The 26,518-nt window shown below is 45.6% G+C and overlaps 1 protein-coding gene and 1 pseudogene across 8 annotated transcripts in view; both read left to right on the top strand.

Moving 5' to 3' along the window:
* The first annotated feature begins 2,091 nt into the window (after positions 1-2,091).
* On the top strand, positions 2,092-13,055 carry LOC103880181 (annotated as a pseudogene).
* A 1,470-nt stretch (positions 13,056-14,525) lies between these two features.
* LOC101014050 (zinc finger protein 600) overlaps positions 14,526-26,518 on the top strand; it is a 219,897-nt gene continuing 207,904 nt past the window's right edge. Inside the window, exons 1-5 of one of the 8 annotated variants that reach the window (XM_031660187.1) lie at positions 14,530-14,724; positions 22,453-22,526; positions 22,615-22,692; positions 24,690-24,780; positions 26,299-26,425. In XM_031660187.1, coding sequence (XP_031516047.1) covers positions 24,703-24,780; positions 26,299-26,425 — 205 coding nt within the window. In that variant the 5' untranslated portion in view covers positions 14,530-14,724; positions 22,453-22,526; positions 22,615-22,692; positions 24,690-24,702. Of the gene's footprint in view, positions 14,735-22,452; positions 22,527-22,614; positions 22,693-24,689; positions 24,781-26,298; positions 26,426-26,518 lie in introns of all 8 variants that reach the window. The other 7 variants (XR_004180428.1, XM_021930394.2, XM_031660188.1 and 4 more) reach the window with 7 other exon arrangements.

Below are 26,518 nucleotides of genomic sequence, written 5' to 3'. Positions count from 1 at the left end.
CCTTATGTTCCCTGTCTCCAGATCCTATTCTCTTGCCTCAGGACAAGGGGGAGATTGGGGACAGTGAAAAGATTAGTGAGAAAGAAGAACAAGAGGTGAAACAAGTTTTAAGAATGGGGTAGGAAAGAAGTGGGACACAAAATGAGCAGAAACCCATGGGGAAATGCAGAGAAGAAATAGAGAGAGAAGGTGAGAAAGAGCTATGTACAGAATGAGGGAGGGAAACAGTAATGAAGACGAGGAGGGACCCTGGGTGCAGATGGACGGTGAGTTGGTTGGATGTGATGAGGAAGTGATGACATGTTGCTTTCTCTGTTTAGAAGGTAAGAAATTTAAAATTTGTTTAAATTATACAGATGAGAAGGAAAGTTGCAAAACGGCTGTCTCTAAATGTCGTTCATTTTATAACGATGGTGTCAGAGACCAGAGGACAGTGACTTAACTCGTTAGTTGTGGATCACCCTCTTCCCTTTTCATTGATGGGGTAGAGAGTTGGAGAGTGAAGTGACTGAGTCTTGGCCAGGCGCGGTGGCTCACGCCTGTAATCCCAGCACTTTGGGAGGCCAAGGCGGGCGGATCACGAGGTCAGGAGATTCAGACCATCCTGGCCAAAATGGTGAAACCTCGTCTGTACTAAACATACAAAAAAAAAAAAAGTGACTGAGTCTCTGTTACTACAGGAAACCTGACAAAAGGAATATTAAAAATGCTTTTGTTCTCTTTTTGTAATGCGTTTCCTTTTCTTTCTAGTTCATCTTCATTTCATTAGTTGCTTTTTATTTTTATTTTTATTTTTTTTGAGACGAGTTCAGCTCTGTCACCCAGGCTGGAGTGCAGTGGCTGACCTCGCTCACTGCAAGCTCCTCCCGGGTTCACGCATTCTCCTGCCTCAGCCTCCCCGAGGCTGGGACTACAGGCTCGGCCACCTCACCAAGCAAGGTTTTCAGTATTTTTAGTAGAGACGGGTTTCACCTCGTTAGCCAGGATGGTCTAGATCTGACCTCAGACCAAGTCTGCCTTCGCCTCCCAAAGTGGTGGGATTTCAGGCTTGACCCATCAGCCTCGGCCCTTCATTTTAATTATATTGAGACACTCTTACTGTTGCCCAGGCTGGAGTGCAGTGATAGGTTCACAGCTCATTGCAGCTGCAACCTCCGCCTGGGCGGATTTTCCACCTCTGCCTTTGAGAGCAGCTGGGACCGGCTGCATGCTGCCCCACCAGACCTGGGCTTAATGTTTCATGTTTTTTTTCTTGGTTTTTTTTTTGAGATTCTTTTTGGTGATCGAGTCTCGGCTGTGTCACCCAGGCTGAGTGCAGTGGCCGATCTCGCTCACACTGCAGTCTGGCCCCAGGTTCACGCTTCATTCTCCTGCCTCAGCCTCCGGGAAGTAGCTGGGACTACAGTCAGCTCAGCCACCATCACCGGGTTAGTTTTTGTATTTTAGTAGAGACGGTTTCACCATGTTAGCCAGGATGGTCTCGATCTCCTGACCTCGTGATCCACCCGCCTCGCCTCCCAAAGTGCTGGGATTACAGGCTTGAGCCACCGCCCGGCCTTTTTGAGATTCTTTTTGTCGCCTAGTCTGGAGTGAAGGGCATGATCTTGCCTGACTGCAACCTCCATCTCCCAGGGTCAAGTGATTCTCCTGTCTCAGCCTCCTGAGTAGCTGAGACTACAGTCGCACCACCATGCCTGGTTAATTTTGTATTTTCAGCAGAGATGGGTTTCTATGCTGGACAGGCTGGTTCTTGAACTCCTGACCTCCAGCACCTGCCCACCTCGGCCCCAGAGCAGTAGGATTACAGGCATGGGCCACCCTCGGCCCGCCAGATGTCTTTGTTTTTTGTAGAGACCGGTTTTGCTATGGTCCAGGCTGGTGTTGAGCTCCTGGACTCAAGTGGTCTCAGTCAAAGATCGGCTTCCCCAGAGGATGGATTACAGGTAAGAGCCACCACGCGGAGCCTGTTTCTTAATAAAGCAAAACAATTACTTCTGAAATAGTTTCAGGTAGTATCTTTTTATCAGCTCACATCTTTTTTTTTTTTTTTGACAGAGTCTTGCTTCACGCCCAGCCTAGAGTGCAATCGCGATGATCCCGGCGATGGATAATGCATGGCCACCACGCCTGGTCTAATGTTTCTTTCTATTTTTTTTGAGACGGAGTTCCCGCTTCTGTGGCCCAGGCTGGAGGCAGTGGCCCCATCTCAGCTCACTGCAAGCCCGCCTCCCTGCCCATTTATTCTGCCTCAGCCTCCTGTGTAGCTGGGACTACAGGCCTCAGCCCACCTCGCCTCGCTAGTTTTTGTGTTTTTTTAGTAGAGACGGGTTTCACCCTCAGAAAGCGTTAGCCAGGATGGTCTCAATCTCCTGACTCGCGGATCCCTGCCTCGCCTCCCCAAAGTGCTGGGATTACAGGTGGCTTGAGCCACCGCGCCCGGCCTTCTATTTGTGTATTTTTTATATTGTCCATAAAACCAAGACTTCCACAGTGACTTACAGAATCTGATAATCTTTCATGAAAAAGTACAATAAAATGCAACAATAGAGAAAAAATGTTCAAAAATACCTTCACGTGGATTTGTGAACACAGTCTTTGATCAAATCGATACTTAATTTCTTTTTTCTCATTTTGTGTGAGGGTGATAACTCACTCCTTCACAATGTTTTGTTGAAATGTGTTTTTCTTTTATCTTTTTTGAGATGGAGTCTTGCTCTGTCGCCCAGCCTGGAGTGCAGTGGCGTGATCTCGGCTCATGGCAGGCTCCACCTCCCGGGTTCACACCATTCCCCTGCCTCAGCCTCCCTAGTAACTGGGACTACAGGCGCCTGTTACCACGCCCGGCTATTTTTTTTTTTTTTTTTTTTTTTAGTATTTTTAGTAGAGACGAGGTTTCACCATGTTGGCCAGGATGGTCACGATCTCTTGACCTCGTGATCTGCCCACCTCAGCCTCCCAAAGTGCTGGGATTGCAGGCGTGAGCCACTGCGCCTGGCCCTGAAATGTGATTTTCATTTTAGGGATGCTTGACTTTCAGGGATGTGGCTATAGAATTCTCTTTGGCAGAGTGGAAATGTCTGAACCCTGCACAGAGGGCTTAGTACAGGGCCATGATGTTGGAGAACTACAGGAACCTGGAGTCTGTGAGTGAGGAAAATGTCCCTGCAGATGTGAGGAGTCTGCCTTTGTCTATCTTGGCTCTTCCTGGTTTTGTATTCTCTTTAGTGATTTTGTTCCATACATGTTTTTTTTTTTTAAGATAGTTTCTCTCTTGTTGCCTAGGGTAGAGTGCAGAGATGGGGTTTCTCTGTGTTGGTCAGACTGGCCTCGAACTGCTGACCTCAGGTGATCTGCCCACCTCAGCCTACCAAAGTGCTGGGATTACAGGTGTGAGCCACCATGCCAGGCCCTTATACATGCTTTTGATGTACATGTCATTATTTTCTGCAGTGATGGCCCTGCTATCGGTCATGGATAGCTTCTTAGGGACTCTTCTATAGAGTGGGTTTACATAAAAACAGAAAATTCATGAAGAACACTTTGACTATTATGATTGAACATTATCCTGCTCTAGGCGGAGATGCCCCTGGAAGCCCTGAGCAGAATTGTCAACATGGCCCAGGATATGAAATAGAAAGCATGACACTGACTGACAAGTGTTTCTGACTGTCATGCTGAATTTTTTTTTTTTCCCCCCAATAGAATCTCCCTCTGTTGCCCAGGCTGGAGTGCAGTGGTACAATCTTGGCTCATTGCAACCCCTGCCTCCTGTGTTCAAGTAAATCTCCTGCCTCAGCCTCCCTTGTAGCTAGGATTACAATCATGCACCACCACACCCAGCCAATTATATTTTTAGTAGAGACGGGGTTTTACCTTGTTGCCCAAGCTGGTCTTGAACTTTTGACCTCAGGCAATCCACCCTCCTTGGCCTCCTAAAGTGCTGGGATTACAGGCATGAGCCACCATGCCCGGCCCATTTTGGTTTTTGAGGAGCATCACAGAAGCATCTCTCACTGGCACTGTGACAATGTTCATCCCGTAAACTAATGATCATCTTCTCTAAGCAGCAGTCAGTGGTGTTGAAATTCTTCCTAGTGAGGATGTCATTTGGGCTCACAGCCTCCTATGTATGAGGCTCTTGACTGAACTGTTGTTCATTTCACATTTTTTTTTTTTTTTTGAGACGGAGTCTCGCTCTGTCGCCCGGGCTAGAGTGCAGTGGCCGGATCTTGGCTCACTGCAAGCTCCGCCTCCCGGGTTCACACCATTCTCCTGCCTCAGCCTCCCGTGTAGCTGGGACTACAGGCGCCCGCCACCTCGCCCGGCTAGTTTTTTGTATTTTTTAGTAGAGACGGGGTTTCACCGTGTTAGCCAGGATGGTCTTGATCTCCTGACCTCGTGATCCGCCCGTCTCGGCCTCCCAAAGTGCTGGGATTACAGGCTTGAGCCATCGCGCCCGGCCCCATTTCACATTTTTTATGCTAATATGTGTCATTGTTCATTTTTAACATGAAAACCTATGTTCAGTTTGTTGTGGGATCAACACAGTAACAGATATGGTTTTCATCAATCTTATTGAGGGAGCTTGTGAGGTTGAATGAAGTCTCCATATTTTAGTTCTACTGTAAAATTGTTTAAGACACAGTGGCTTTCAACTTGTTCTTTTCTATGTATTTTTTTTTTTTTTAATTTTTGAATTGGAGTTTGCTCTGTTGCCCATGCTTGAGTGCAGTGGTGCAATCTCGGACCTCTGCAAACTCTGCCTCCCTGGTTTAAGCAATTCTCCTGCCTCAGCTGCCTGAGTAGCTGGGATTACAGGCATGTACCATTATGCCTGCCTACTTTTTGTATTGCTAGTAAAAACGGGGTTTCTCCATGTTGACCAGACTGGTCTTGAACCCCTGAGCCCAGGTGATATGCCTGGCCACGCCTCCCAATGTGCTGGAGTTACAGGCATGAGCCACTATGCCCAGCCCATTTCTATGTATTATAAATGCATTTTTATTTTATTTAATTTTCAGTTCCCTATTCTTGGTGATAGTCTTCATATTTTTCTTTTATAACTGCATGGTGAGTATTGTATCAGGGAGTGACTCTTGATTTACATTTTTTTTCTCTTTTTTTTTTCTCTTTTTTGAGGCTGAGTCTTAGTTCATTGCCCAGGGTGAAGTGTAGTAGTGCGATCTCAGTTCACTGCAACCTCTGCCTTCTGGGTTCAAGTGATCCTGTTGCCTCAGCCTCCCAAGTAGCGGGGATTACCAAGCCTGGCTAATTTTTGGTAATTCTATTACAGACGGAGGTTTTACTATGTTGGCCAGGCTGTTTTTGAACACCTGGCCTCACGTGATCCACTTGCCTCGGATTCCCAAACTGCTAGGAATATGTGCATGGCCCCTGGCCACATTCAAGTTTGTTTTTAAGGCTGAATAATATTCCATTGTATGTGTATACCACATTTTGTTCATATATTTTTCTGTGGATGGACATCTGGGTTAGTTCCTTCTCTTTACTATTATAAATAATACTGCTAGGCTGGGCGCAGTGGCTGACACCTGTTATCCCAGCACTTTGGAAGACTGAGGCAGGCGGATCACCTGAGGTCAGGGGGTCCAGGCCAGCCTAGCCAACATGGTGAAACTCCATCTCTACTCAAAATACAAACAAAAAAAAAACAACTAGCCAGGCATGGTGGCAGGCACCTGTAATCCTAGCTACTCAGGAGTCTTAGGTAGGAGAATTGCTTGAACTGGGAGGGAGAGGTTGCAATGAGCCAAGATCGAGCTATTGTCCTTTAGCCTGCGTGACAGAGCGAGACTCTGTCTCAACAACAACATCAACAAAATGCTACTAGAGATATTCTTGAAGATCCTATTTTCAATTCTTTTGGGGCATGCAGTTACTCAATTATGAATTATTTGAATTCAATTATGAATTATATAGGGGTATTCAATTATGAATTATTTGAGGAACTGTGATACATTTTTTCAAAGAGGCTATTTCATTATACATTCCCAGCAACAGTGCAAAAGGCTTTTCCATCTCCACATTTTTACCAACACTTTTTATTATCTATTATTTTGGATAGTAAATATTTTAATGTACTTGAAGTGATATTTCATTGTAGTTTTGATTAGTTTTTCCCTACATGCTCTATTTTTCACTTTTTTTGTGCTTATTGGTTCTATGCTTATTGGTCATTGGTCTATGATTTCTGCAGAAATGTGTATTCAGTTCCTGGACTCATTTTCTTTATTTTTTATTCTTATTTTTTTGAGACGGAGTCTTGCTCTATTGGTAGGCTAGAGTGCAGTTTTGCAATCTCAGCTCACTGCAACCTCTGCCTCCTGGATTCAAACAATTCTCCTGCCTCAGGCTCCTGAGTAGCTGGGACTACAGGTGCGTGCCACCATGCCTGGCTAATTTTTTTGTATTTTTAGTCGAGACGGGGTTTCACCATGTTGGCCAGGATGGTGTCAATCTCTTGACCTCGTGATCTGCCCAACTCGGCCTCCCAAAGTGCTGGGATTACAGGTGTGAGCCACTGTGCCCAGCCCCTGGACTCATTTTCTAATTGTGTTTTTTGATTGTTGTTGTCAAATTGTAGTAATTCGTTATGTATTCTAGATATTAATCCCTGATCAAATATGTATTTTCCACAGTTTTTCCATGGAATCTTTAGTGTTTTCCACATATCAGGTGACATCTTCTGTGAACACAGAGCATTGTACTTTTCCTTTTCTGCTGCTTGGCATTTATTTCTTTTTCTTGTCTAATTTCTCTGGTCAGGATTCCAGTAGTATGCTGAATAGAAATAGCGGAAGCAGGCTTCTTAGTCTCTTTCCTGATCTTAGAGGAAAAGATCTCAGTCTTTCACCACCCGGTGTGATGGTAACTGTGGGTTTCTCCTAAATGGCCTTTATTATGTTGAGGTAGGTTTCTTGTATTCGTTGCGTGTTGAGTGTTTTTATTTCAAAACAATGTTGTTGTTGTTGTTTTTTGATTTTCAATAGTTTGTTCATAATGTGTCTCTTCAATGGTGTGTTGGGGTTCATTCTAGTTGGAGTTTATTGAACTTCAAGGCATTGTAAATCCATTATTTTCTTTAAACGTGGGATGTTGTCACTGTCATTTCTTCAAATGAGCATTCTGAATGTGTGTGTTCTCCTTGTGGAGCTGCTGTCATGTGTACGTTCTCCTGCCTCTCAGTGAAGCAAAAGTCTGTGAGGCCCCACTGGGCTGTCTCCTTATCTGTTCATTTTACTCCTCAGACACAGCGATTTTCAAGAACCTGTCTTGAAGTCTGCTCATTCTTTCTTCTGCCTAATTAGCTCTGCTTTTAAATTATTCTAGTAAAACTTTCACTTTATTTCTTATATTGCTGATCCAGAATTTTCATTTTTTATTACAGTTTGTCTGTTGATATTCACGTTTTGTTCATGTATTTGTTTCTTGATTTTGTTTAGTTTACTACTTCTGTTTCTCTTCAGTTTCCTGAGTGTCTTTAAGACAGTTCTTTCAAGTTTTACTCTTGCTTCTCAGAAGCTTCAGTTTGTGCTATGCTTCAGTGTCCATAATTTCTCTCTCCCTCCACCCTCCCAACCCTGCTGGCAGGGCAGAATATGTGCTTCTCTAACCTGCTGCAGAGCCTGGTAGTATTTTTGGCAACTTCCAAGCTGATTTACAAACTGTACCAGTGTTTCTTTCAATAATCCCAGTTGAAAAAGAAAGAATCCAGTTCTTCATGCCAATGGCAGACAAGCCAGAACCGTGAATGCAAGTTTTACTTTTCTTTTTTCCCAAGAAGAGAATAATGAGGGGAGGATACTGCCCCGTGCTTGGGAGGAGGGTGGGCAGAGATGAGCAAATTTCCACAACCTGGCCTTCCAATTCAGTTCAATTTTGTATTGGTGTTCGTTGGATACTGCAGTTTCCTTACTGGTTTCTAGACCTTTCCCAAAGATTTATATATATATATTTTGTGATGGAGTCTTGTTTTGTCATCCAGACTGGAATGAAGTGATGCGATCTTGGCTCACTGCAACCTCCGCCTCCTGGGTTCAAGCGATTCTTCTTCCTCAGTCTCCTAAGTAGCTGGGATTACAGGCATGCACCACCACACCCAGCTAATTTTTGTATTTTTAGTAGAGACAGGGATTCACCATATTAGCCAGGCTAGTCTCGAACTCCTGACCTCAGGTGATTCACCCACCTCGGCCTCCAAAAGTACTGGAATTACAGGCATGAGCCACCATACCTGGCCTACAAAGATTTTTTTAATGAAACATTTGGTTGAGTTGGTGTTTCCATGAGAATATGAGGGCATGGCATTTGCTAGTCTGTCATCTTCACTTTTCATGTCTCATTTATTCCAGACACTGTGTTTAAAAGCCCAGGGATATGATTTCAAATAATACAGGAACCAGGAAAAGAAACACCATTTTTGTTGTATAAGAAACAACATTTACCCTCAAATTTTCATATGGCAAATATTTTAGTTAGCACATTATTGTTTTTCTTCACTAATGTGACCAATGACATACATAGGCAACAATCTCCATGTCGCTGTGTTTCTTTTCCTTTTCTTTTACTTTGCTTTTCTTTTTTTATTTTTTTGAGACAGAGTCTCTCTCTGTCGCCCAGGCTGGAGTGCAGTGGTGCGATCTCGGCTCACTGCAAGCTCTGCCTGCTGGGTTCATGCCATTCCCCTGTCTCAGCCTCCCGAGTAACTGGGACTACACGCACCCGCCACCACGCCCAGCTAATTTTTTTGTATTTTGTTTAGTAGAGATGGGGTTTCACCATCTTAGCCAGGCTGGTCTCAAACTCCTGACCTCGTGGTCTGCCCACCTTGGCCTCCCAAAGTGCTAGGATCACAGGTGTGAGCCACCGCACCTGGCCTCTTTTTCTTTTTTCTTTTTTTGAGATGGAGTCTTGCTCTGTCACCCAGACCGGAGTGCCGTGGTGCGATTTTGACTCACAGTAACCTCCAGTTCCCGGGTTCAAGCAACTCTCTTGCCTTAGCCTCTCAAATAGCTGGGATTACAGGCACATGCCACCATGCCCGGGCAATGTATTGTATTTTTTTAGTACAGACAGTGTTTCACCATGCTGGTCTCGAACTCCTGACCTCGTCTTCTGCCCACTTTGGCCTCCGAAGTGCTGAAATTACAGGCATGAGCCACTGCACTTGGCCTGGCTCTGTTTTCACAAACACATCTCTACCTACTCAGCAAGGGAATCATTGTTTATTCCCACGGTCTCCTACACTGCTATACTCTTCATAGGGTTTACTCACGTTTTCTTGTGTGTATGCAATTCTGGAATCTACACAGGTTATATTGTTGACTATGTTCTTGAAACTAGAAATCAGAGGCATTTAATTTAAGAGCTGTAAAACTGTTTTCACCTCAGGCCACCATACTGCTGCTTTCTTGGGTCTCTTTCATTCTTGTCACTTGCACATATTATAATTTGAATATTTAACCTTGGGTCAATATTTTACCATTTGCTAAATTAGTTCTACTTTCCTCCAAGCTCAAAATTTGGTCTATCGTAGTGGAATTATATTGCCACAGACGTGCATGCACAAAGTTCACTCCTATATGCCCATTACTTCGTGCCCTCCACACTTGCCCTCCCTTTCCAGGCCTTGCATCACTTGATACTGTGATCTGGATACAAATACTGTTGCTTTCCAGCCTATTGATTTGTAATGCTGAGCACCCCAATTTCCCCATGAGCCCCTCCCTTCCAACACTACTCTGAGTAAGTCAAGACCTTATTCATCCACTGGACAAAATTATAGGAGGCTGCCTAAATCAATGTGTGCAGGAATGATGACTCAGCACATGATCCATGAAGGATGACTTAGCACCACTGTCCGCAGCACAGCTTAGCCCTTGTGTCCCAGCTCAGCCCTTGTATCCCCCTGGATGTGCTTCTTTCTGTTCTCTTTGTATTTTCTGTGACTGGTCATTTTCTGTACTGCCTGGGCTGACTATTGTGCTTAAGAAGATGTCATAGAATCATTCAGGCCTAGGATCAAGTCTTGTCCCTCACCTACCATACGTTCAAATTAAGGTCATATACATGAACACTGTGGGCCTGGTGTCCTTATTTGAGAAGTAATGTTAATTTGCCTCCAGATTTTTTTTTTTTTTGAGACGGAGTTTCGCTCTTGTTGCCCAGTCTGGAGTGCAATGGCGCAATCTCGGCTCACCACAACCTCTGCTCCCCAGGTTCAAGCAATTCTCTTGCCTGAGGCTCCCAAGTAGCTGGAATTACAGGCATGCACCTACATGCCTGGCTAATTTTGCATTTTTAGTAGAGACGGTGTTTCTCCATGTTGGTTAGCCTGGTCTCCAACTTCTGACCTCGGGTGATCCACCTCTCTCGGCCTCTCAAAGTGCTGAGATTACAGGAGTGAGCCACCATACCCAGCTGCCTTCAGGGTTTTAAAACACATTAATGCTATTAGATGGCTTCACATTTTGCAGTTTTTATAGTACAGACTCTAAACTTCCTTTGTGTAGTAAGAGTTGTCAACCTTCGGTGATGATGATGACATTCTCCTTTTCCTGTTTCAGTCATTTCACTGTCCTGTCAGAAATAGCTTAGGCTGGCTGGCCATGGTTGCTCAGGCCTCAAATCCCAGCAATCTGAGATACCATGATGGGTAGATCTGTTGAGGTCAGGAGTTTGACACCAGTCAAGCCAACATGATAAAACTTCAAATTTACTAAATACAAAAAATTGGCCAGGTTTGGTGGGTCACCCTGTTACCCAGGCTGGAGTGCAATGATGTAATCTTGGCTCACTGCATCCTCCACCTCCTGGGTTCAAACGTTTTTTCTGCCTTACCCTCCTGAGTAGCTGAAATTACAGGTGCCTGCCACAATGTCCAGCTAATTTTTTTGTATTTTCAGTAGAGATGGGGCTTCACCATGTTGGCCAGGCTGGTCCCAAACTCCTGACCTCGTGATCTGCCTGCCTCAGCCTCCCAAAGTGCTGGGATTACAGGTGTGAGCCACCATGCCTGGCCGTTAGTCAATTCTTATACTTTGTAATGCTGTGTATTTTCTTGACCTCATACGTCAGAAGGTAGTGGTCTTGACATGTATTTCAGTTCTTATGTCGTGTGCTCCTGGTAAGTAGAAGTTGTGACTTTTTTCTTAAGAGGGAATTGTTTAGAATTCTGCAGGCTGTATAAATGTACTTATTATTTGTTTGCAGGTTTTATCATGAGTTACAAAATTTCATTAATTGATTTTTATGATTTTACATATGGTTTTTCGGTATGTGGTATGCAATATAACTGACACATTCCACTTGTTAATGTCACAAAGTGTCACCGGGCGCTATGGCTCTTGTCCGTAATCCTCAGACTTTGGGAGGTGGAAGCGGGTGGATCACTAGAGGTCAGGAGTTCTCTGCGTAGATATAGATAATTTTATGACATTTATTCAGAAAAATATGGTATGAACATTTTCTTTTTCTCGTTTTTTTTTCTTTTTTCTTGTTTTCTTTGGTTATTATTTTTTATTTATTTATTTATTTTTTTTTTTTTTTGAGACGGAGCCTCATTTTTGCCGTCTGGACTGAAGTGCAGTGGTGTGACCTCAGCTAACTGCAGCCTCTGCCTCCCAGGTGGAAGTGATTCTTGTGCCTCCACCTTCTGAGTAGCTGGGACCTCTGTCGCGGGCTTCCATGCCTGGCTAATTTTTGTAGTCTTTTCTTATCTTGTCAGTGGTATGATTGTTTGACAATACAGAATTTCCATTGATTTTGATTATCCTTACATGAGGTTGTTGTTATTTGCCAAAATAGTATATTTTGTGGTACTTTAGCATTTATTTGTATAGATTAAATATGCTGTAAATATGAAGAGTATATATTGTTTGCTTCATTGATGTGACAGTTATTTTTTATTTTTTTTGCAAACTGTGATGCGCTTTAGGGTCACAGTGGAAAACACTCCTGACTTTAGGCTTACACGTTTGTGCCCTCTCAGTGTTTTTTCATGATATTGAAAATAGGCTTCCATAGAAATTATTTGAAGGACATGTAATCGCCCTTTATTTATTATAGAATCTTACTCCTTTTGTGTTCCTAAACTTTGAAGATCACGTTTGGGAAGTTTAAAATAAGTATTTTTTGTGTCGTATTTACATATTTCAGTATATTTATCATCTGTACTTAATTTGAAACCTATTGGTGTTTATATTTTGTAGATATCTCTTCCAAATGCAGGATGAAGGAGGTCTTGTCAACATACAGAAGTGTTCCACACAGGGACATTGCAAAGACATGAAAGTCATCGCACTGGAGATTTTTGTTTCCATAAAATTGAGAAAGATATTTATGAGTTTGAGTTTCAGTGGCAAGAAAATGAAAGAAATAGCCATGAAGCACCCATGACAAAAATCAAAAAGTTTACTGGTAGTACATACCAATATGATCAAAGCCATTCTGGAAGCAAACCTATTAAAGACCAGCTTGGATTAAGCTTTTATTCATATCTTCCAGAACTGTATATATTTCAGACCATGCCCAGCTAATTTTGTATTTTCAGTAAAGACAGGGTTTCTCCATGTTGGTCAGGCTGGTCTCAAACTCTCAACCTCAGGCGATCCGACCGCCTCGGCCTAACAAACTGCTGGTTTATGGTATTTGCTAATTCTAGGATGCAAAGCCGGAATAAGAGCAGTCACCACCTTGCCTAACAAACCTGTGGCTGCACATATCTGTGCTGTCCAATAAAAAAACTTAATTTTAAAAACAAAAAAGGGGGAGATGTTGGGATTCACTCAGGATGGTGGCAGAAGTATTAAAGGGAAATGTCACGCACGTCCATGTGAAGAGGCCACCAAACAGGCTATGTGTGAGCAACAAGGCTGTTTGTTTCACCTGGGTGCGGCCAGGCTGAGTCTGAGAAAGGAGTCAGCAAAGGGTGGTGGGATTATCATTAATTCTTATAGGTTTAGGATGGGTGGTGGAGTTAAGAGCAATTTTTTGCGGGCCGGGGGTGGATCTCACAAAGTACATTCTCAAGGGCAGGGAGAATATTACAAAGAACCTTCTCAAGGGTGGGGAGGGTGTATCGTACAAAGTATATTCACAAGGGCGGGGGAATATCACGAACTACAATATCGCAAGGGAAGGGAGGGTGTATTGTCACAAAGTCAACTGATCAGTTAGGGTGGAGAAGGAACAAATCACAATGGTGGAATGTCATCAGTTAACGCAGGAAGTGGTTATTTTCACTTCTTTCGTGGATCTTCAGTTGCTTCAGGCCATCTGGATGTATATGTGCAGGTCACAGGGGATATGATGGCTTAGCTTGGACTCAGAGGACTGACAGGAAATATTAGGGAAAGTTATAGGGAATAGTCACAAACCTTTTGGAAGGCCGAAAGATTACATAGCTTGTAATAATTGAACAGGCTGCAGGCATCCCGTTCTTACCTTAGAGTATTAGGGGAGGTTGACCAGGGATATTGCACCCTAATGGCATTTACTTCAGACCCCAGTACTTGAGATTTGATCATTCCTAGAACTACTCTCTTAACCATGTTAATTATCCACAAGTGTGTTGACTCAAAGCCTCTGTTGTTAACTGCATACCAAATAAATGCCTGCAGTGTGAGCTGCTCCCAGCTGGCAGCTATGACAAACCTCTCTTGCTGTGCAGGCGGTCGGACACCCAGCAGAACTGGCAAAGCAGACTGTGTGTCAGTGTAGATTTTATTCGTTCGTCGTTTGGCTCAGGGTCTGCGCGCAGCTCCCACCGCCCCCCGCTTCCCGCCACCCCACCCCCGCTCACGGCCACCACCCCCCTCCCCGGCCCCCGGAGCTAATACCTTCCTGTGAGGAGCAATACCTGAGACCCCCAAGCTCAGCCATCTTTCCGCTGCTGCTTCCTGAGTAGTTGGGACCTCAAGCTCCCATTCCCGCACTCACATCTCTGCTGTGTTTAAGCAGCAGGTAGTGACCTCCCTCTTCCCTGGCCTGAGCCCTCCCGTCGGCACCCCAGGCGGTGGCCCTAGGGAAGTCTCTGGAGCTGAGCACAGGGTGGACTCTCCCACTCCAGTGAATGGAGAATAGAAAGGGAGAGGATTTCTATTCCGTTCTGTGGGCCGTCAGCATGAAATTGTACGTTTCGCTCAGGCAAGGCTTTGCATTTCGCATTCTAGTTTGCATTCCTGCCCTAGACAGCTTCGAGGCTTTGGAATTAAATTGCTAAAATTAATTTCAATAACAAGGAACTTTCCTGGATCCAATTACCGCCACACCGCCACTTCTCAGGGACGTACTATTTCCCTGACTGCTGAGCTGCTCCAGCCTTACTGGTGGGTTTCACCTGCAAAACCCGGAAAACAGAGGCACGGAGAGCGAGTTGGAGGGAAGCTCAGGCCCCGCCCCTTTCCCGCCCCCGCTGACCCCTCACAGCCCAAGATCTATTCTCCCGCGCCAGGCCCCTTGTCTTTCGCGCCCCGCCCCGGCCTCGCCCAGGCCCCGCCCATCTCTTCCGGGGTCTTGCCCAGGTCCGGCTCCTGTCCTGCGCTGATTGGCTCAGTCCCGGAAGGGACAGCGAGGACTGAAAGTGGTACTGCGGTGTGTGCGCTTCCTAGTTCTCTGGTGCTGCTATAGGAGGGACGTGGGGTCCCTACAGACCTGCAAATTCCGGCCCGTCTTTCTCAACCCAGAGCAAATTGAAACGTCCCGGTGAGAGTCCGTGAGTCGCTTTCCTTTGAGTTTAAAGTCACCCTGAGACTGGTCCCGTCCCCGGTCTTTCTGCAGTGGGGCCGTGCAGACACCTCCTGTCGCAAAAGTTTCCTTTGCAAAAATCTTTCCTGACCCTTCTCCCGCCTCGCGCTGTTTCAAGTCCTCACCCGCGAGCTGGATTCTCGCCCTGCTCCAGAGCGCCCCCTAGTCTCGCTCTCCTCGGCCCCTGGAGCGCAGCGCTGCAGCCCCAGTGCCGGGGGTCAGGAAAGCACTCCACACGGTGGGAGTGGGCCCGAGCGAGCGTCTCCAGGGCACCGTTTACAACGCTTTGGGGGATTAAAATATTCCTTTTGAGGTCCCTATGGGCTACCCCTTGTCTGGATGAAGGATCTGGCCCTTGGCCGATGAAATGCTGAGGTGAATTGGCCCAGATGGAGCAGACGGGTGCCCTATGCAGATGGAGGGGTGGCCGGTGCTTGGCCGTGGCCACTCCTGGGCTCTCTCCCTTTCCATCTGAGACGTGGTGGAAATGGAAGGGCTACAGGAGAGTAGCCTTTGTTCCTTTGTTACTCCGGGTGGGGAGATGGGGTTTTTACCTTTGGTCTAGTTTTGCAAAGTTTACGGTAATTGGCCTTAGATTCCCAGAGCCAGGACTCAGGTGTTTCCTTTTCTTCTTTGTTATTGGAGATGGTCTCTGTGCCTATATCTCCAGTATGGTCCAGCGGGGGCCGTCCAGTCTCAGTGAAATTCTGGATGAGCCCAGGCAGTCTGTAATTTAGAAAATTTACTTAATGGGTCCTTTTCAGTACGGTTTAGGCCTCACCAAGTGACTGTCCTTGTTGTGCTGTTGTACAACGCCTGTCCTAGACAATTGAGCTTTCTTACAGGGGTGGTGAAGTTTTTTCTTTCCTTAGCTACATAGTACTGTCTAATAATTGAGGTTTGTAGGACCTAGAAGTTGCTAGTTTGGGCTTTCTGAACTGGAATTGTGTCAGGAACTGGATCAGTGGGCACCAACTCTCGGGCTTCCTAAGGCCATCGGTCTCTGACAGTGGTTCCTCCACATACATAACAAGAAGTAACATTGAGGGAATGAGCTACATTTTCTGCTAAGTACAGAAACAAGTTCCTTGCCTTTTTTTTTTGGAAGCTCTGGTGCTGGCAGATTTAGCTCATTATAAAGAGCTTGAAACACTGGGTTGGGAGAGCGCATGTGGACCTCCCCTCGGACTAAAATGGCAACTTGGGGGTTTAGCCTTGTCCTGTTGATCCTCAGGGTTACACGTTCTCTTTTTTCCTAATGGGAGTGTAGGAGATTAGTGCTTATTAATTCTAGTGGGTTACAGTGACCGGTAGCACAGGAGGGGTTGGCTTCTTTTTTTTTGAAGGTGAACTGGGTCTTTTTTGTCCTTTTTCTAAGTAGCCTAAATAACACATGGCCAATAGGCACAATTTTCACACACCTCTGCCTCATGACAAACATATTTATTTTCTACTGTGTAGCTCCTTTCTTAGTTAAGAGATCCACATCTTAATCTTAGCTTGTTACTATTAATGGCTGCACAAGCATCAGATTTAAAGTTTCTTGTTTGGGGATTCTTTTTCTTCTGTTCTAGTTATTAGTTTACTTGAATCACCTAGGAAAAGACCAGTTCTTAATGTTATTTGAAAACCGGTGGTAGCCAGGCACAGTGGCTCACGCCTGTAATCCCAGCACTTTGGGAGGCTGAGGCGGGCGGATCACGAGGTCAGGAGATCAAGACCATCCTGGCTAACACGATGAAACCCTGTCTCTACTAAAAATACAAAAAAATTAGCCGGGCGTGGTGGCGGGTGCCTGTAGTCCCAGCTACTCGGGAGGCCGAGGCAGGAGAATGGGTGAACCCAGGAGGCGGAGGTTATAGTGAGCTGAGATCGCACCACTGCACTCCAGCCTGGGTGACAGAGTGAGACTCCATCTCAAAAAAAAAAAATAATAAAAAATAAAAATAAAATAAAACGGTGGTTGCAGGGAGCTTAGATGGGTGATAACATATATTAGGTTGGTCATTTCCTGGGGTACATACCTTGTACTGAGTGGCATTGTACAAATAAGTTCCTTTTAACATTCCCGTACATTCATAATAACTATAGAACAGAAAGATTGTTTTAATTTGCTGTCCTATCTGAGTGACTTGATGAATACACTGGGAACAGTCCTTAGTTTGAGGAAGGTCAGTTGAAGCCTTTACTGTACAAGTCTAAAATTTAAGAAAAATGAGTCCCGTGATGAGCCTCCTCATGCTCCGGCCGTGTGTAGACCAGTCAGCTTCCAGGTGTGACTGGAGCAGGGCTTGTCGTCGTCTTCAGGGTCACTTTCAGGGGTTATCTGGGCTTGGTCTTGCCTCCCAGGTTTCAGGTGCGGGTTTTACACAGCAGTGGTGGATCCAGGCTGGGATTCCTTCTACCTTCACGGCGGTGGGTGTGGTCAGGATGACGGTCTGAGGTCCTTTCCACTGTGGGCGCAAAGGGGCTACATTCCAGTCCTTGATCCACAGTCGATCACCTGGGGAAAAAGAGTGAACTGGGGAGAATAAGCTAATGGGGCATCTCTCATTTACCTAGCTGAAATCGTTTGTGTAATTTTTCCTAAGGCCTGTAGCTGTCTCTGTAACTCAATTTCACCTAACTCTGGGGGAGTGCCCAGGAGTCCCCGTAGTATGGGAGGGGGTCTATGATATAATACTTCATAAGGGGAATATCCTGTTCTCTCAGAGGGAGGGAGTACATCTAGTCTTTAACAATACCATAGGGAGAACCTGTATCTATTTTAATCCTGTTTCCTGACACACTTTCCTTAAGCTATTTTGATAGTCCCATTCATCCGCTTCACCTTTCTGGAACTCTGAGATTGGTAGGCAGCACGTAGTTTCCATGTGATCTTTAATACCTTTGCCATCTTCTGTACTGAGTCAGCCACAAATGCCGGCCTGTTATCTGAGCTGATCCGTAAGGGCAGTCCAAATCCAGGAAGAAGATCTCGAAGAAGCACATGGGTTACTTCATGAGCTTTCTCAGTTCATATGGGATAAGCCTCCACCTACCTAGAGTAGGTACACACGGGAACGAGTAAATACTTGTTACTTCTACACTGGCATTTCTGGGAAGTCCACCTGGAGATCTTCAAAGGGGGCTGCTTTCCATTCCATGCCGGCGGAACGGCTGAACCCTGCCTCGCATTGTGCTGTCGGCAGGTAACACACCGCTGCGCCATGGTTTTGGCAAGGGCTGACAAATGCCAGATGTAGAAGTATCAGCCTAACAACTTTTCAAGTGACTCCTGACCTAGATGGGTGATCTCATGCACCCCCAGTACAACTGCGGCTCCTAGCAGCTGTGGCACAGCTACTCTCCTATTTGGTAACCGGATCCTTTCTTCTTCCATCACCTGTCCTCCCTCTGCCTGGAGAAAGCCTTTTTCTTATTTAGAATAAGTAGATACAAGGCCAGGTGCTTGAGGGAGCAGGGGGGCTGTGACTGATGCCCAGCTTTTCGAGCTTCTGAGTCAGTTCTGGGGTTCCCTAAGGTAACCAAGGTAGAGACTGCCACCTTGTGGGGTTTCTGTACTGCTTCTAATAATTGCAAGATTTTATGTCTTTTTCTCCAGATTTCAACAGGCCCTTTTCTTTATATAATGCTCCATGCACTTGGAGGGTTAAAAAGGCATACTGAGAGTCAGTGTAAATGTTTCCAGTCTTACCTCCACTGAATTCTAAGGCCTGAATTAAAGCAAAGAGCTCAGCTTTCTGAAGTGCCCTGGGGCAACGCTCTGGCGTCAACCGCAGTGTCCAGGGTTACCACCGCATATCCTGCACATCTGTCTCCTTGTGGGTTGACGAAGCTGCTCCTGTCCATGTATGGCTCCCAGTCTACTGATGCCCAAGGCTGGTCCTGGAGCTCAGGCCTGCTAGAGTAAACTGAGTCCAACACCTCTACACAGTTACGCTCGACAGGGCTCTCTGATACCGGGAGCAAGGTGACGGGTTCAGGGTGTTACAAACTTCAGTGGTTATGCAGAGATTTTCACAGAGCAAGCTTTGGTACTTGGTTAGTCTAGCATTCGTTAGCCAATGATGTCCTTTGGTAGTCATTAAAGTCACCACAGCATGGGGGGCCTTTATGTTCAGGTTTTGCCTAAGAGTTAGTTTTTGTGCTTCTTGTACTAGCAGGGCAGTTGCTGCCAAGGCCCTCAAACAGGGGGACTAACTGTAGAGGACTGTGTGCTCACAAACGAGATGTTCCCGATAAGCCCTGCTCTTGCAAACAAAGCAGGATATTCCTTCTCTGCAAAAAGGAAGGACAAAGGAGCCAGCTATAAACAGCGGGCTCTGGGAACTGGTCAATGTTTACTGACCTTGCGAGTCAAGGAAAGGTCAGAGAAGCAACACATGCCCGGTGACTTGGCTACATTCCACAAACGGCTGTATAAAATAAAGCAGAGTGTGCCGTTCAGGGTGGCCGCCATGTATGTCTTGTCCTGTGTTGTCTTGTATGTTCATTCCTTTGTTTAGGAAACATGCGGACCCCAACGCTAACCTTTGGAAACCCCATCTAGTTATTTAGAGAGTTAGGCCACTGGCCTCAGCCAGGGCCCCACAGTTTGGGTCAAAACTTTACCTGCCATCTTTTCTCTCTCGGAAACATACGGTGTAAAAGGCTTTGTCAGATCAGGTAACCCCAGGGCTGGGGCCGACGTAAGATTTTCTTTTAACTCATGAAAGGCCTGCTGTTGTTGGGATCCCCATTCAGAAGGCTCCTGGTCCTACCCATTTGTGACTCCGTACAGAGGCTTGGCAAGTACTGCAAAGTTTGTGATCCACGGTGTGCAGAACCTCAGAGCTCCTAAGAATTCTTTCACTTGTTTTCTGGTTTTAGGGTTCAGTAGGTTGCAAAAGACCCGCTTTCTTTCTGATCCCAGGCTGCACTCCCGCTGTTGGATAGTAAATCCTAGGTAACATACCTGCTGTTAGCAGATCTAGGCTTGCTTCTTGGACACCTTATACCTACAGTCCTCCAGGGGCTGGAGTAGGGCATCCGTCCCCTCGGTGCACCTGCCTGCCATGGGGTGTCCGAGCAGAATGTCGTCAATGTACTGGAGCAGCATGCAGCCCAGGCCTCTGGTGGGAAACTTCTGGAAGTCCCGAGCCAGTGCTTCCCCAAAGATGGTGGGGGAGTTCTTGAACCCTTGCAGAAGCTGGGTCCGAGTGGTGACACCTGACCCTAGATCTTCCTACTGAAAGGCAAAGAGCTTCTGGCTCTCAGGGGCTAGTCTAATGCTAAAGAAAGCATCTTTCAGGCCTAAGTGGGAGAACCAGCTGTCCTCAGCTGGCAGCAACCTTAACAACGTGTACGGGTTAGGTACTGTTGGATGTAAAGTCACTGTAGCTTGATTGATTAAGTGCAAGTCCTGTGCCGTCCTGTAGTCCTTGGTCCCTGGCTTGGGAACAGGCAGGAGGGGAGGGTTCCATGGAGACTGACAAGGGACTATAATTCTAAAGGCTTTCAGGCTCTTGAGATGGACCTGGATACTTTCAAGAGCTTCTCTGGGGACCAGTTACTGTTTTTGCCTGAAAGGCTTGGCCCTACACTGAACTTTTATAAGTACAGGGGATTGGTTAACTGCCAACCCTGGAGGGTTGTCTTCTGTCTACACCCTTGGCCACTGCTTAGCCAGAGTTGGTCTTATCTCTTGGCCTGGGTCAGTTAAGAAAAGTCTCCATTCCTCCTCCCAGGGCCATAATGACTCCCATTCCGGGTAACCTCAGCTGTAAAGAGCCGTGCTCTGTAGAAGAGATGGTGGCTCTCAGCTTGCTAAGCAAGTCCTTTCCTAGCAAGGGCAAGGAGTAGTCAGGCATGTACAAGAACTGGTGAATCACTTTTTGTCCTCCTACAGTATAATTGTGGGGCAAGCAGAAAGCTTGCTTTGCTGAAACTCCCATGGCTCCGATTATATCAATAGTCTTTTTGGATAAGGGGGCAACCGAGGTGGTTACTACTGAATGTTCAGCAGTAGTATTGATAAGAAAATCAATGTCTTTGCCCCTAACTGTCATCTTGACCATAGGCTCTTTGGGGGCACTTGAACCCGGTCCTCCTCAGTTCAGTAACTCTTCTGCTATATTGCACAGGCCTCCTTCTGGGGCCTCCTGCTCTGAGCCACCTTGTTTTCCTTTTAGCTGAGGGCACTTGTCCTTCTAATATCCTTCTTATATCCTATTGCTTTACAATAAGCACACTGGTTGCGCTGCAAGTTCGGACGGCCAGGCTAGGTATCTTTCTGGGGCACATGCCTACCCGGGAGTGCTCTCAGAGTCCATGTTGCTCAAGCTGGCTGGAGTACCCCACAGGGATGCTCCACAGGGCAGGCCTAAGCCGCCTAAGGGGCTGCCTTGACCTTCTGTTAATCATCTCGCTTCCCAGTCAGGGAAGCAATAAATGTGGCATGATGAACCACAGACAATACCTCTCAGACAATGGGTTGAAGAAGAAAGTGGCTTTATTTGGCCCATAGCATTGGTGGACTCGCGTCTCAAGAACCGACCTCCCCAAAAAAGGAATTCCTGGCCCTTTTAGGGGCTTACAATTCTAAGGGGTCCACATGAAAGGGTCGTGATAGATGTAGCAAGCGTGGGGAACGTGACTGGGGTCTACATGCATCAGCTAACAGAACAGAAAGTTTTGCAGTGCTTCTTCATACAATGTCTAGAGTTTACAAGTAACATAAGTAGTTTAGGTCAGGGGTTGATATTATTATTATTATTATTTTTTTTTTTTTTTTTGAGACGGAGTCTTGCCTGTCGCCTGGGCTGGAGTGCGGTGGCCAGATCTCAGCTCACTGCAAGCTCCGCCTCCCGGGTTTACGCCATTCTCCTGCCTCAGCCTCCTGAGTAGCTGGGACTACAGGCGCCAGCCACCTCGCCCAGCTAGCTTTTTGTATTTTTTAGTAGAGACGGGTTTTCACCGTGTTAGCCAGGATGGTCTCGAACTCCTGACCTCGTGATCCGCCCATCTCAGCCTCCCAAAGTGCTGGGATTACAGGCTTGAGCCACCACACCCGGCCTTATTATTATTATTTTTAACCACTGGAGCTGGGTGGTGGCGCCAAGGTTGTCTGGCTATTTATCTTACTTCTGTTTCTTTCTGACTTTTTGCTTTCTTCATTTCCTCCTGTCTTATAAACCAGGCAAGGGGGAGGGAGGAGGGCAGCAGGAGAAGTGGTGGTCTCCTTCCTACCTCAGCCTCCAGAGTAACTGGGACCACAGCCGCGCACCACCGCACCACGCTAATTTTTGTGTTCTTGGTAGAGATGGGTTTTCACCATGTTGCTCAGGCTGGTCTCCAACCCCAGGGCTCAAGGGATCCAGCTGCATCGGCCTCTCAAAGTGCTAGGATTACTGGCATTTTGTTTTATCAAAGATTGCTATTATCATAGGATGGGACCCACACTCAATAATACTTACAATGGCGCTGGTGGTCCTCGTCTGTGTCCAGCATTAAACATCAAGGCAGTTTCCTCCATGTTGAGAGCTGAGATCAGCCTGTGATCCACAGGGAGGTGAGGGGACTGTGCTCTGCATGGGGTTTGGTTAGGGCAGATCTGTGGCCTGAAGATCTGTGCCCTGCTGCAGCGTGTGTGTGGACTTTTCCAGGAGGGGAGCAAGATCTTAAAGGTCAAAATTACCCTTGTAGGTCTTCCTGTGGAACTTTCTTATCTCTGCATGACCTCTGGTGCAGTGGGCAGCAGAGGACCATCTTTCTCTCAGGTGAGGTCTCCCCCGTGTGTGTGTTTTGTCACAGGAAAGGAATGAATGGTTTCTAAATATTAAATCTCTTATTTTTTTTCACATACAGGATTTCCAAAGACTCATGTTACATGAGAAAGCCACCAAGAAGAGCAAAGAAAAGGATCCAGGGATGGCTGTTCCTCAGGTGAGTGATATTCCTCGGTGGATTCTTCTCTCTGCTTTCTGAAGTGCCAGGTATTGTAGTAGCCAGTCTTCTCTGAGTGTGAAGCGTTCTACCTCACAGGTTTGCTCGCACTCACCCATGCCTTTTCTCTGTTCCTCTCATCTTCACTTAAATTCTATCTCCTATAAACTAGTGACATGAGCTTGGGAAGAGGCTCTACTAGGCGTGGCCCTGGGAAGGGCTCACACCAGACGTGGATGGAGATGGGCTGTTGACCCCGTGCTGTCAGTGATGTTGGTTAGCAGGGATTGTTCAGGGCCCACATCTGGATGCACATTTAGCTCTTTCTGGACCATATTAGAGAAACTGTATATGAAAGTCATACATCAACAGTTGCAGTGGCTCACGCCTGTAATCCCAGCACTTTGGGAGGCCTAGGAGGGCAGATCACGAGGTCAGCAGATTGAGACCATCCTGGCTAACACGGTGAAACCCCATCTCTGCTAAAAATACAAAAAAATTAGCCAGACGTGGTGGCGGGCGCCTGTCATCCCAGCTACTCAGGAGGCTGAGGCAGGAGAATGGCATGACCTTGGGAGGCAGATCTTGCAGTGAGCTGAGATCATGCCACTGCACTCCAGCCTGGGCGACAGAGCGAAACTTCCTCTCAAAAAAAAAAAAAAAAAAAAAAGTCATACATTAATGTTCATTGGTATCTGGTAAATTCTGGAAAAGGAGGCAAACTAGGGGAGATATTTTGTGTCTGATTTTGTAATGCATTTGAAGCTACACTAGTGAGTCAATATGTCTCTGACACCAAACTTTTGTTTTAAGAGAGAGGGTGTCACTCTGGGGCCTAGTCTGGAGTGCAATGGCACAATTCTAGTTTACAGCAGCCTCGAACTCCTGGGCTCAAGTGGTCTTCCCACCTGAGCCTCCCAAATTGCTGGGATTGCAGGTGTGAGACAGCCCAGCAAGACTCTGCACTTTCAATGTCTTGGAATAGAATGGAAAGCTGATATAGATATCAGTGATAGAGTTAGCTTTATTCCATCATTGACTTCAAATTATTTAATCAATATAAATATCTAACTGCAGGGAATTCTTTAAATCATTCTCAGCACTTTGACCCCACAGAGCCTTTTTTTTTTTTTTTTTTTTAAAACAGGGACTCTGATGAAGCAAGCATTTTGGGTAAAAATGATTATAAGTTTGCTGTGACATAACAGCACAACTTATTTCATTAGAGAGGATGGAGTCATTCTTTTTCTACCCATTATTATTAAATGATTCTTTTATTTTATTTTATTTTTTTATTTATTTTTTGAGACGGAGTCTGGCTCTGTCGCCCAGGCTGGAGTGCAGTGGCCGAATCTCAGCTCACTGCAAGCTCCACTTCCCAGATTTACGCCCTTCTCCTGCCTCAGCCTCCCAAGTAGCTGGGACTACAGGCGCCCGCCACCTCGCCTGGCTAGTTTTTTTGTATTTTTTTAGTAGAGACGGGGTTTCACTGTGTTAGCCAGGATGGTCTCGATCTCCTGACCTCGTGATCCACCCGTCTCGGCCTCCCAAAGTTCTGGGATTACAGGCTTGAGCCACCGCGCCTGGCTGATTCTTTTATTTTAAACACCACATGATGTATATATGTATTGTGTAGTAGAAGTCCAAAGAAAAATACACTTATGCATCCCCTTTCCAGTCCAGCCTTCCACCCATTCCCATGTCTCAGTGGAGAATCACTGTTGAGGGTTCTGTGGCAAGTCAGCACAAACCTTTAGAAATGTATTCATACACCGTTATGAGATTTTAGAAAAAATTATTTGATGAATGGGTTTTTTGGTTTTTTTTTTTGCATGTTTTTTGAGACAGGGCCTCACTCTGTCACCTGCATATAGTGTAGAGACACATTGCAACCTCTGACTCTCAGGTTCAAATGAGTCTTATGCTTCAACCAACTGAGTAGCTGCAGTTACAGATGCGTGCTACACTCCTGGCTAATTGTTGTGTTATTAGTACAGATGAGGTTTCACCATGTTGACCAGGCTGGTCTCGAACTCTTGGCCTCAAGTGATCCTTCTGCCTCGGCCTCCCAAAGTTCTGGGATTTCAGGTATGAGCCCTGCTCCCGGCCTGATGAATGTTTTGTTATGGTATTTTATCCTGCAAGTTCTGAAAATGTTCATGTTTCCAAGGTAGAAAACAAGATAGCTTGCTCTTTTAAATCATCCTTGGAGCTTTCTCTGAATGAAGACATGTGAGTCCTTGACAGTTTTGTTTCATTTCTTTTTGTTATTGTTGTTTGTGTTTTTTTTGAGATGGAGTTTCATTCTTGTGGCCCAGGCTGGTATGCAGTGGCACAGTATCGGCTCACTGCAACTTCCGCCTCCCAGGTTCAAGTGATTTTCCTGCCACAGACTCCCAAGTAGCTGGGATTATAGGCATGCGCCACCATTCCCAGCTAACTTTGTATTTTTACTAGAGACAGAATTTGTCCATATTCTTCAGGCTGGTATCAAACTCCCGACCTTAGGTTATCCACCCACCTCAGCCTCCCAAAGTGCTGGGATTACAGGTGTGACCTACTGTGTACAGCCAATCCCACAGTTTATGTAGATAATACATAATTTTTATATATATATATACACACACACTTTTTTTTTTTTTTTTGGGAAAGAGTCTCAGTCTGTTGCCCAGGCAGGATTGCAGTGGTGTGATCTTGGCTTACTGCAATCTCTGTCTCCAGAGTTCAAGCGATTCTCCTGCTTCAGCTTCCTAGATAGCTGGGATTACTGGCACCTCCCTACGATGCCCAGCCAATTTTTTTATTTTTAGTAGATACGGAGTTTTGCCATGTTGGAGAGGTTAGTCTCAAACTCCTGACCTTAAGTGGTCCACTCACCTCGGTCTCCCAAACTGATAGGATTGCAGGTGTGAGCCACCATGCCTAGATTTATTTTATATATGTGTGTATATATAATATGTATAATATATATTTATTTAATAATATATTTAATATTATATATTTGTATAGAAATACATATATAATATATATAAAATATCTATATTATATATAGATATATATATTGTTTGAGATGGAGTCTTACTCTGCAGCCCAAGCTGGGAGTGCAATGGCACAATCTTGGCTCACTGCAAACTTCACCTCTTGTTCTCCAGTTATTCTCCTGCATCAGCCTCCCAAGTAGCTGGGACTAGAGGCCTGCACCACCACACCTGTTTTTTTTTTTTTTTTTTTTGTATTTTTAGTAGAGACAGTGTTTCGCCATGTTGTCCTGGGTGGTCTTGAACTTCTCAGCTCAGGCAATCCACCTGCCTCAGTCTCCCAAAGTGCTGGGATTTTAGGCATGGGCCACCGTGCCAGGCCATATATTTTTTTATATTGTCCGTAAAACTGAGACTTCCATAGTGACTTAAGGGATTTTAAAAGCTATCCTGAAAAAGTACAGTAAAATGCAACTATACAGAAAAATTGTTCAAAAATACCTTAATGTGAATTTGTCAGAACACAGTCTTGGATCAAATCAATACTTATTTTCTCTTTTCTCATTTCACGTGAGGGCGATAACATACTCCTTCACAATGTTTTGTTGAAATGTGTTTTTTATTTTAGGGATGCTTGACTTTCAGGGATGTGGCTATAGAATTCTCTTTCATGGAGTGGAAATGCCTGAACCCTGCGCAGAGGGCTTTATACAGGGAAGTGATGTTGGAGAACTACAGGAACCTGGAGTTTGTGGGTGAGGAAAATGTCCCTTCAGACGTGAGGAATCTGCTCTTGTCTATCTTGGCTCTTTCTGGTTTTATATGCTCTTTTGAGATTTTGTGATACA

The sequence above is a fragment of the Papio anubis genome, chromosome 20, assembly GCF_008728515.1.
Source record: "Papio anubis isolate 15944 chromosome 20, Panubis1.0, whole genome shotgun sequence".
Lineage (NCBI taxonomy): Eukaryota > Metazoa > Chordata > Mammalia > Primates > Cercopithecidae > Papio > Papio anubis.
The sequence above is the reverse complement of the archived record's forward strand: the minus strand, read 5'-3'. Positions and strand labels throughout refer to the sequence as shown.